We start from the raw sequence: 12088 nt of genomic DNA on the forward strand, positions 1-12088 counted from the left end.
AGACAGATAGCCAATAAGCTCACGAAAAGATGCCCAACATCGTTAGTCATCAGAAAAATGCACATCAAAATGACGGTGAAATACCACCTCACACCTGCTCCACCAGCTACAATAAGAAGAACAGACAATAACAAGTGTCGACAAGGATGCAGAAAGACTAAAGCCCCTGTACACAGCCAGTGGAAATGGAAAACAGCATGTGAAACACAGTCTGGCAGTTCCTCAGAAAGTGAAATAATTTCAGTTACCATACAACCCAGCAGTTCTGCAAGGAGGAATATATCTGAGAGCACTGAAAGCACATTCACATGGAAACTTGTACACAAATATTAGTCCTAACACAGTAGTCAAAAATGGAGCCAATATAAATGCCCATCACTGAACAACTGATGGACAGAATATGGGACATCCACACAAAGGAAACGAAGGGAGCAATGACGTGTGCTACCCAGGGATAAACCTTGAAAACATCATGTTCAGTGGAAGAAGCCAGTCACAGAAGACCACATACTATATGCTTCCATTTATATGAAATGTCTGGAATAGGCAAATCTGTAGAGAAAGAAAGTAGATCCGTGGTTGCCAGGGACTTAGCAAGGGAAGATGGGGAGGGCATGGGGTTTCCTTTGGGGGTGATGGAAATGTGCTAGAACTAGATCATGGTGATGGTTCTGTGCCCTTGTGAATATACTAAAAAAATGTACATGTTAAAAGGGTGAAATTTATGGTATGTGAATTATATCTCAATTGAAAAAAAAAAGTAACTGAGCTGAGTGAGTATGATTTCATCCAAAGCAAAGAAATTTGAGATGCTTAGACAAGCCCAAGATATGGTGTTTGGATTCCAGGGCTGCCCTCTGACTAATTCTGGGACGCTGATCGGTTTTCTGAATCTCTCCATTTACCAAGGTCTTCATCTGTAAAATGGGATAGTATTATTACCTGGTCACAAAGATCAAATAGATAATGTATGTAAAGTGATTAGCACACTGTGTCCTACAGTCAAGTCCGCATGTGCGTTGCTGGCTTTTGTCATCGGCTCCCCGATGGAACAAAGAGGAAGCTGGTGCCCCACTCTGCATGAGAAACCCTCTCCAGCCTGACCCTCCCCTCCGGTCCCTGCCTCTCACCTCGGGGGTCAGCGCGTTGTTGTCCGAGGTCTGGCTGGACAGCAGGATGTGTGTGAACCCCTCTTCCTTCCGCACGACAATGTCCCGAAATCTACAGTTGCTTTCATTCTGGCGGACGCTGTACCTGAGCCTCTTGTCAAAGACATAGTCCTTCTCTGCTTCCAGCTTCCTCTTCACAGGGCTGTGCAGGTTTAATCCCCCGTTGGTCAGAGCAGAGCCTTCCAAAATCAGATAACCAAAGTGAGAAACTGACATAGGAACAATCCCACAAGAGGGTGATCACAAAAAAAAAAAAAAAAAAAAAGAGGGTGATCACAGGACGTTCAGATTGGATATGGCTGGGACCCTCACACACCTTCTGTTCTTGGGTGAAGGGCCCAGGGATAAACTGCTTCATCTCCAAACCTGAACTAGGACAGAGAGAGTTCTCTGTGCAGGGCCCCAGATGATCCTTGATCCCCCACCCACACATCTACCCATGAACCTCCGCCTCTGTTCATACGACTTTAGCAGCAAGGAAACCACTACTTTGAAAACTGATGGCCACAAGATGAAACAACCCAAAACACTGCAGCTGTATTCATAATCACCAAAAACTGGAAGGAACCGAAATGTCTTTTAAGAGGCAACTGAATAAACAAACTGGTACATTCGTACAATGGAATATTATTCAGCAATAAAAAGAAATTAGTTATCAAGCCACAAAAGTATGCAAATGAATCTTAGATGCATATTGCTAAGCGAAAGAGGCCAGTGTGAAAGACTACGCACTACACAATTCCAATTACATGACATTCTAGAAAAGACAAAAGCTTAGAATCAATCAAAAGATCAGTGGTTGCCAGGTATCAGGTGGAATTAGAGGAGGTGGAGTAGGTGAAACACAGGGGATTTCTGAAGGCAGTGAAACTACTCTATGGGATACCACGATGGTGAATGTGGGACATGAAGCATTGGTCAAAACCCAAAGAACTCTGCAGCACAGACAATGAAGCTTAAAGTATGCAATTTAAAATTAAATAAACTTAGAAGACTGGGGGGATCCAAAGATGGCACACAGAATGTGATCAAAGAGTCAAACTGTATGACAAATGCATGCAATGACCTCACGGAAGGGGGTGGGAGGACCTCACAACCTCAGAAACTCTAGGAATGACTAGAATCTGTAAAACTAAAGACGAAATAGCTCATAGAGAGAAACAGCGTGCTCCAGTTGGCAAAGCCGATTCCCATGGAGGTGGGTGAGAGTTCAGAATTCTGACACCATTACCCATGGTATCAACCATGGGTGCCACAGCTGAAGTGAACAGACAGGAGGATGACAGGAGCAATGCTTCTTGCCACTGGAGTGGGAGTTTACAGGTGAGCATGGGTGGGAGGCTAGAATGATCTGGGTAGCAGTAGATTCAGTGTGGAAGGCATCAGTATGAACTCATGTTAAGCTGAATACAGATACAGACAGTTACATCCAGACATAATTACAGTTACATATGTGGACGCAGGACAGTATACACACATGTATTTCCTCACTCTGTTAGCTGAGAGGGCCCAGAACCATTGACACCCCAATAGGAGCAAGCACACCGAGGGCCCAGATGTTGGTGTCTGATACCATTCTCAGTTAAAGGAACCAGGATTCCCTGAAGAAATGGCGGATTCCAGGCTTGGGGCAGGAAACACACAGGATAAGCTTGTAGTGGTGGAAAGGAAGGAAGTAGTAAAAAAATTATAAATAAAAAAAATAACCTCCTCAGTGAAGAGACATGTCAAAAGGACAGAGGAGCCAACTGAAAGCACTCTCAATGGCCAAAGGTTGAAAAATTTGAGGAACTGAGAATTGCATTATAACTGAAAGCAAAAATCAATACCTGTGAGTCCATACTGATGTCAGTAAATGATCAAATTAATAAATGAAGGGGGAGAAGAGACAAATCTCCCATGCAGGATTCCAAACAGTTTATGTAAGATTCTCTGCCCACAGAGAGGTGAAGCCTAAGTGTCCCCACTTGTTACGTGAGGGCTGTGCCCGGTGACTTCCTTCCCCATGGCACAGCATGTAGAGGGTCGGGGGACAGGCGGTGTAACTGGACAGTGGAGAAACCTGGCTGGGGTAGACGGAGAAGTCAAAGCCCCTTCAGCCAGGTGACGGAGACCAGCATCAACAGCGATGACTCACAGTGATGGTGTGTGCCCCCAACACCATGTGTGGTCTTCCTCCCAAAAACCTACAACCCCAGTCTAGGCATGAGAAAAAGACTGAACAAATCCAAATCAAGGAGCACTCTACAAAATACTTCATCAGTGCACTTCAAAACTATCAAGGTCATCAAAAACCAGGATGATCTGTCACAGCCCAGAGGAGCCTAAGGAGACACGACCACGCATTGCAATGTGAGATCCTGGGTAGGATCCCAGAACAGATATTAAGGCAAAATCTAAGGAAACTTCAATAAAGTAAGGACTTTGTTAATGACAACATATCATTACTGGTTCATCAACCATAGCAAATGCACCATACTAATATAAGATGTTAGGAAGAGGAGGGAGCTGAGTGTGGCATATAGAGAAACTCTCTATATTGTCTTCCCAATATATCTGTTAAGTCTAAAACTATTTTAAAAAGTGAGGTTTATTTTATTTTATTTTAAAGTTGAGTTAATAATAATAATTTTCTGGGACGCCTGGGTGGCTCAGTGGTTGAACAACTGCCTTCAGCACAGGGCGTGATCTCGGGGTCCTGGGATCAATTCCCACATCAGGTTCCCTGCTGGGAGCCTGCTTCTCCCTCTGCCTCTGTCTCTGCCTCTCTGTGTGTGTCTCTCATGATAAATAAATAAAATCTTTAAAAAATGATAATAATTTTCTAAAACCCCACAAAACAGTTCTCAGGTAATTCTGACATTTAGGCAGCTTTGAGAGCCTGGACCCATGCTTCTTTCACTTGGGTGTGCAGCAGGATCACCTGGAGAACCATTAAAAGTCCACCTGCTGGGCCATACCGCAAACTGCTATCCCTACTTCAGCAACCAGGCTCTGCAAACCAGGGTCCAGACAAACGAGGGAGGGGACCATCCATCACCAAGTACCCCCCCTGATGCCCAGGTGAGCCCTCTGCTTGAATGAACGCTGGTGGGGGTCTGAAGATCTTGTTGAGCATCCTCCACCTGCTGGGTGTGGTGGGTGACTGGCCCATGCAGGATGGAGCTGTGGGGATGTAGGAGGAGGTACAAGGAAACAGAGAGGGATGTGTTGGAGCCTCTCATTTAGTTTTTGGCAGGGATGCTGGAACCCAATCGAAGCTGGCCCCTCGAAGTCCAACCTGCACCCTGCTTAGGAAAATTATTACATGGACAGAGTGAACAGGCCCTGTTGGCTGATCCTCTGAGAGCAGTTATGAGTATGAAGAAAGGGAACATATTTAAAGGACCTAGGACACAGTAAAGCAATGAATGAATGGTGGCACTTACTTCCATGATCATTATTGCCTGGCTCAGTACACAAGTATTCCGGCAGTATTTTCTGCATGAACCCTGTCTCTCCAACAATACAGTAGGCATCTTAAGGGCAGGACCACTGTCACACACAACACAGCCCAGCATAATACTTGTGTACCAAGGCGTTCACAGGAATTATTCCTTGGCCCCTGGAGCCTTGGGTCACCCTGGGGGTGGATTCAGATCCTTATTAAGCATCATGGGTCTCAGAATCTCAAGAACCAAGCCAAAGGCAGGGAGCAGGAAATGACCCCCCCCCAGGACCCCTGGGAGGTCCCGGCATGCTGGGTGAGCACCCAGCTACAAAGTGGCACGGAAGTTGCAGTGCCTGTGTCATCAGACAGCTTCCTTGAAGCCTCCTCATCTTGTACTTTCCCATTACTCCAAGCAACTGGGCTTTGTCAAGCCCTATGATGCGGGTAAAATGATTCAATGAACTCCGGAAAGTAAACGCGAGCATTTAATTAAAAGGCTGGTGTAGAGGGAGCTGTTTCTTCAGGGTTAACCTCAAAACCTTCAGCTCCTCAGAAGAGCTTCCTAATTGGAGCTGGCCAGGGTTTCTGTAGCAGTCCAGGCAGATCCATGCCATGGCCCGGCTGGCAGAGGTAAGCGCATCATAGAAGCCGCCCTCAGAGGACACCGACTCCTGCCTGTGAGAAGTCAGAACCTCAGCGTGGTTCTGCAGGCCTGTGCGCACCAGCGCCTTCATACCAAAATCCTCCTGCTCCCACCCCAATCAAGTCAAGGCGCTAATTAACAATTATATGAGAGAGGAGGACGTGAGGCTTATCTTTTGTGAGCAGTTCTATATGTTGTCTACAGATCTCTCAACAGCCCTATGAAACTGCCTGTTTTTGTCTACTTTGCAGGTAAAGAAAAGTGATTAACTTGCTGGAAGCCACAAAGATTTTAAATGGTACAGCCAGGAATGGAGTCAGCTCTCCCTCATTTTATTTATTCATTTGAAATCTAATGATTAAAAAAAAATCTAATTATTTATCACCTTCTATGTATGGGCCAGCCAGATGCTAGATGATGAGATCCAATAAAAATCAGAGAAATAAGGTCCCTGCTTTCACAGAGTTTGCTTCGTGTCGGGGAGATGAAAAGTCAACAAATAAACTATTACCTAAAATCGTGACAGATGAGAAAATAGAGAGTGACATGACAGAGAATAATGAGGGTGGTGATCTTTGTAAATCCAAAGCCTGTGATCTTTCTGCAAAGGCACAGGATAAAGCAACCCCCAAAGGACCACCTGACCAAATAAATCATATAACTATCTGAGGAAAACAGAGCTGTTTGTTCTCCATCAGGACACTGGGCTCACATCTCTAATGGTGACTTGGAGGATGTATCATCTCTGGGTCAAATAAAAGAGCAGAACCTTCTTGGGGGCCTGAATTCACATCTGAAACTAAGTGGCTAACACGGGCCCTGCATTTTAGGAGGTGCAGAGGAGAGCCTCATCCCAGAGCCCCTCAGATGCTGCTGTCACATGGGGCTGCCCACAAGGCCTCTCCCCTTCTGTGGCATCATGCTTCCTGAGTCTGTGGCAGGCTGACCAGGAAAACACCATGGGACACAGTACATGCTAGAAGCATGGAAGTCTAGGGCTTTGCAGCCAGGCAGCATGGAAATTCCAGCCCTACGTTTGCTAACTGGGAGAAGCGAGGAAGCCCCATGGGCTCTTGAGCATCAGTCTACTTGATTAGAAGATGGGGACAACAGGACCTGCTTTTCAGAGTTGTTTTGAGTTCAGTTAAAGAGCCAATATGGGATTAGCAAGTGCCCAGCTCATCCTAGGCACTTCACAAATGTTAGGTGTCAGACCCCAAGTCATTCCAAAAAAGAGAAATTAACTGGTGAGTCTTCATAGCCATGCCCTCCTCCTCCCAAGACCTGGGATATGGCGTTCTCGGTAGAGCTGACTACCTGCCCTATGAGTCCATAAACCAGGGTGAAACCCAACAAGGGGTCAGCGTGCAGACCCCACACTCCGTCTCATGAGCTGCAAGGCTGGGTGGCTCACTCACCCACTCCGTGCCTCTATCACCAAGTGTGGATTGGGAAAAAAACATTCCTGCTTCACAGGATTGTTGCCAAGTAAAGGAAGTGATGGCTGCCGCATTCCTGGGATGCAGGACAGTTTCCTTCCTTCTTTTCCCTTCAAACCTTCCCACATTCCTTCCTTCAGAATAAGTACAAAGGAGCATTTGACGTTAAGAAGTTTCCATAAAATTACGCTCTGACACAGCCCCTGTGCTCCAAACACGCGGAAGTGGCAGATAAATACTGAGCTCACAAACAAGATAATCATCTCTGTGTGTGAGGTAGAATGTCGACACAAAGCACTAGGGGGGACTGGGAGTGCCAGGCAGGAAGTATATCTAAGGGCGGCCAGTGTCCTACACAAGATGGGATAGGAGACCTGGGTCCAGCGCTTGACTCCAGGGGAGAGCATGAGGCCTCCTCCACGAAGGCAGAACAAAAACAAGGCTACGAGCTGCCCCAGGCCAAGCTGTACTGGGAGCTCCAGGCCAGGTGGAGGCAGACACAAACTATCAGGGAGGAAGCGAGGAGAAAGAAGGCTAAGAAAATCAAAACAAGAATTTCCCTCTTAAAATGAGTCAGTACACCTAAATTCTAAAACCTGAAGACCTCTAACGCTTAGAAACCTAGCCAACAAAATCAACATTTGTGACATAAATTACTCCAAAGAAGATAAATGAGTATCATGGAACAATCTGAAAAGGACTGTAAAACAGGAATGTTTCAAATGCTCAAAGTGACAGATGCAAAGAAAAAAAAAACGCATTCATTGAAAATAAACAGAAATTCTCAAACAAAAGGTAAAGAACAAATGAAAAGAAAAATGGCAAATGGCAAATGGAAGGAAAATATTCACATGTCACGGATAAAAGACTAAGATCTGTAAATTGCAAGAAGTTTTAAAGACTTCTTGGAGACAGAAGGCCCCAAACTCCTCCTTTAACAAAGAGTGGACAGAAGATATGGGCCAGCATCCACAAATCTTACATGAAAATGGCTCTTAAACATAAGACCTCAACTTTCTTTGATAATGTAAATTAAAACCCAAAATAATGGAGTAAGAATCAAAACTATACTGAGATACCATTTCTCACCCACCCACTTGGCAAAAGTTCAAAATCCTGATACTGTGCTCTACCAGAGAGGATGTGGGGAGTCAGGCATTCTCTTAATTGTGGGTGAGAGGCAAAATGGCATAACAACAATGGAAGGGACCTTGGCAACACATGACAAAACTGTTCATGCACTTACTCTCAAGCTCACAATCCAATTCTAAAAATATGACATCAACATAAACCTCTAACAGTACAAAAATATATGTGCCTAAGATGACTCCCTGCAGGGCTCTTTGCAATTGCAAAATATTGGAAACTATCTAAATATCCAAGTATGGGTTGGGGAAATAAAGTTGGGTGCATCCACACAATGGAATACTATGCAGCTGTTAAAAAGAATGAGCACTGTCTCTGTGAACTAATAGGGAGTGATTTCCAAAATATATCTTCGGATAGAGAGAGACAAGGTGCAAAAGTACTTTACTTTTAGTGTAAGAAAAAAGGAGAAAAGTATAAATCTGACTATTTTTTGTAAAAAGAAAACACAGTAGGAATAAACCAGAAGGTAATGAAACTGGTTATGCAAATACAAGGGGACACAAGTGTCTGGCAGGGAAAATACAGGAGAAGGGGTGAGTAAGGGTTGACACCTCCCTGAGTGCATCTTTCTGTTTTAAGTCCTGGAAGTATATTAAAGCATGTCAAGAAAATAAAACCGATGAAGAAAAATAAACTAAATGCAAACAAAAAGTCAGGAATCTAACCCTATTTCAAATGAGTAACAAAAGCATGCTGGGGGAGCACAGAGAACCAATATGAGTAACTTTTGAATGCAATATTATGACTTACAGACCCTCGAACAAACCTTGAACTCTCCCTAGTGGGTTTGTTTTCATAATGGTTAGGTTGGGACAACTCCAGAATTATTTTATAGGCAGTATAGTATTGAGTAAATAAATAAATGTGTGATGTGGAGAGACAGCATTCTCTGAATGGAAGAAGGGTCAAACAAAGATGGAATGGGGTAGGGAAGGAAGAAATCAGTGGGATTGGAATGAAGAAATTTGGACTGTAAAAGGAAAAAATTGGAATATGGACCACAGATTAAGTTATTGTATCCACGTTAAGTATCTGAAGTTTATAACTGTACTGTGTTGGCTTAAGAGAGTGTACTGTGTTGCTTAAGCACTCATGTTGTATATTAAGGGGTAAAGAGGCATGATATATGCAATCCATACTCAAGTGGCTCAGAAAAAAAATAATAATCTATATATAATTTGTATAATTACACATAATATATGAGTGTGAATGTATGTGAGTTTATACCTAAACATATACACATACATGTACATATAGATGTGGAGAAAGAGAGGGCAAACATGGAAGGAAAAATGTTTAAAACACCTGATGAGGGATGTCTGAGTAGCTCAAGTGGTTGAGCATCTGTCTTCAGCTCAGGGTGTGATCCCAGGGTCCTGGGATCGAGTCTCGCATTAATCTCCCTGCATGGAGCCTGCTTCTCCCTCTGCCTATGTCTCTACCTCTCTCTCTGTGCTTCTCATGAATGAATAATAAATAAAATCTTAAAACAAAAACAACCCACCTGATGAATGTAAAAAGAACTTTATGATGTTTTCTGTAAGTTTTAATAACTTTACAACAAAAAGTCAAATATACTTTTAAAAACAAATATCCTGCAAATAAGAATCAAGCTAAAAATCTCATCCATGAAATAACTCTACAAAAAGAATACTTGAAGAAGTAATCGCTTAGTATTGTCTAGAACTCAAAAAAAAAAAAAAGGAAGTTCTCAGTTTGAAAAAAACACTGGTTACTAAGCAAGATGAAAAGGCAAATAATAATGAAACTGTAGCCTGTCAAGGATAAAGAAAAGATCTTAAAATGTAGCCTGAAGAAAAAAAAAGAACCCTACATATCACAAAAGGTTGACAGATTGAAAGCAAGAGTGATACCACTGGCCTGGGAAGAAAAAGGAACTTCTGCCATCAGAATGCTGAGAAAATAGGTGTCAACCAAAACTTTTATACCTAGCTAAAACAGCATTTAAAGGCCTGAGTAAATGGGCATTTTCAGACACCCCAACATCAATAGCATTTATCTCCCAGAGTCTGAAGGAATTACAAAGAGAAACTTCACCATATAAAACATTTAACTCAGAGGAAGACTTAGGACCAGGAAACAAAGCTGGTCTTAAAAATTTACAGCAAATGAAATTTTTTTTTCATAAATGTAATCACTGGCTATACAAATAATAAACATAATCTTTGCTGTTCAACAACACTGGGTGTACAAAACAAAACCAAGCTGTCCAATGAGAATTTAAAGCCAAGTAGTGTCCTCCTTGCTATATTCAATAGGAGGACATCATATGTGTTTGAAAAAATCTAGAGTTTAGTATATATGCTAAAATTTAAGAATACAAATACAATATGTGGCTGGCTTCCAAATCAGCCCAGGGTGAGGGAACCTATAAAATATACAGTTCATTAAAAAAAAAAAAAAGCTTGAAAACGTCAGGGAATGAGGAGAAGAATCAGGAAACAGAATGGAAATAACAGAAAAAATCCAATGTGATATTAATAATTAAATTAATGTGATATTAATATTATATTAATAATTATATTAATATAATTAATATTAATAATTATATTATAATTATTAATTATAATTAATATTGATAACTATAAATAATTAAATTAATGTGATATTAATAATCACATTACTCTGAAGGAATATTAGATTAATATATTAAAAGACAGAGATGATCAGATTGAACAAAAGATGAAAAAATCTGGGTGTGTGAAGGATTCCCTAAGGAGAGCTCCTTTTTTCTTTTTTTCAAGATTTAATTTATTTATCTACGAGAGACACACAGAGAGAGACAAAGACATAGGCAGAGGGAGAAGCAAGCTCCCCACAGGGAGTCTGAAGGGGACTTGATCCCTGGATCCTGGATCCTGACCTGAGCCAAAGGCAAATGCTCAACCACTGAGCCACCCAGGTGTCCCCCTAAAGAGAGATCCTTAAAGACAGAAAAAGTCATCTCAGCTCAGCTATAGGGAGGAAGAAAATGGGCCAATCAACCAAGCAATGAAGGAGAGATTCCAAAAGTATCAAGAAATGGTACACAGCCATCAATGTGCAGGAAGGAAAGGTGTCTTGGGAAATACACTGCAGTTTGTCAGATATGCAAAGAGAAATAGGTAAATAAAGGAAGCTGCCCTGGGATAGGGGAGGGCAGGGGTAAAGGGCTAGAGGGAGCCACAGAGGTCTGCACACACCAGGGGCAGACCACAGGAGACTTCTACCACACAGTATCAGCTCCCAAGAAACATGTCCAGTCCAGGCAGGGATTAGGGTCTGTGCCCATTTTCCCCATCAAGACCATGTCGAACCTTAAGCACAGAAGGGCACAGAGAGGAAGGACAGGAAAGTTCAGGCAGATCACCAGAGGACGCTATCCCTAACTAAGGGACACACTATCTAAACTACTTCCACACGCACATGGTCCTTCTCAGGAACTCTGGCAACTCTTTGATTATCACAGGCAGTGGGGCTAGGAGAGATCTACAATTGCCCAAAACAATCCAAAATGCAGATTTTGGGGTCAGTACAGCCTCATCCTCAAAGTCCTTTCTCTCAATGGCTCACCATATGCAATATCTATATTTAGTTGGGTACTTACTATGTGATTCACGTAGCTTATCCAATTCTAACAAAAGATACAATTTTATCCCCATTTTACAAAAGAGTAAACAGAAAGCCAAGGTCATCATGCCATCAGAAAGTGCCAGGATGGGGTTTAACCTCCAGCATCTTGATTTCAAACTTGACACTTAATTCAAGCACCAAGGCTCAAATCTAACACTAGTCTTGGGCTCTCCCACTGGTGTTGGCTCTGCTTTTCTTCCTGAGAGTCCAGTCTTCGCTAAACAGTGCAGAGAGGAAAATTCGAACACTAAACTTGGATGGGTATCATGTGATGCCAAGCTCATTCTGCTATGTTATCATCTGTACACCTGCTGGATGTGCCCACTGAACTCTCTGGGGACAAGCCTGAGAGTTACTCACCCCTGCATCAGTAGGACAGAGCACAGTGCCTGGTAAACAGTGACTGCTCTACAAAGTGCTCATCAGGGAAATGAATGAGTGAGAAACAAGTGGAGCAACCCCACTGTACCACAAGCCAACCTCGTAATGAACACTCCTGACGCTGGGGTGCATTCCATATTCATTTCTCCTTGTGTTGGCGGCCCTCCCACATCTTTGTATTAGTCCCGTGCAAGGAAACATTTGTTTACTGGAATCAGGTTTATTTCACACCTAGATGACTCAT

General features: G+C 42.8%; 1 protein-coding gene across 2 annotated transcripts in view; it reads right to left on the reverse strand.

The window, feature by feature from the left end:
• The window catches only part of CDYL2 (chromodomain Y like 2), a 161626-nt gene that overhangs the window by 27134 nt on the left and 122404 nt on the right, over window positions 1-12088 (reverse strand). For both annotated transcript variants that reach the window (XM_055306451.1, XM_055306450.1), the window contains exon 3: window positions 1131-1348. In XM_055306451.1, coding sequence (XP_055162426.1) covers window positions 1131-1348 — 218 coding nt within the window. The remainder of the gene's footprint in view (window positions 1-1130; window positions 1349-12088) is intronic.

Source organism: Nyctereutes procyonoides, unplaced genomic scaffold (genome assembly GCF_905146905.1).
Source record: "Nyctereutes procyonoides isolate TBG_1078 unplaced genomic scaffold, NYPRO_anot_genome, whole genome shotgun sequence".
NCBI classification, from domain to species: Eukaryota; Metazoa; Chordata; class Mammalia; order Carnivora; family Canidae; genus Nyctereutes; species Nyctereutes procyonoides.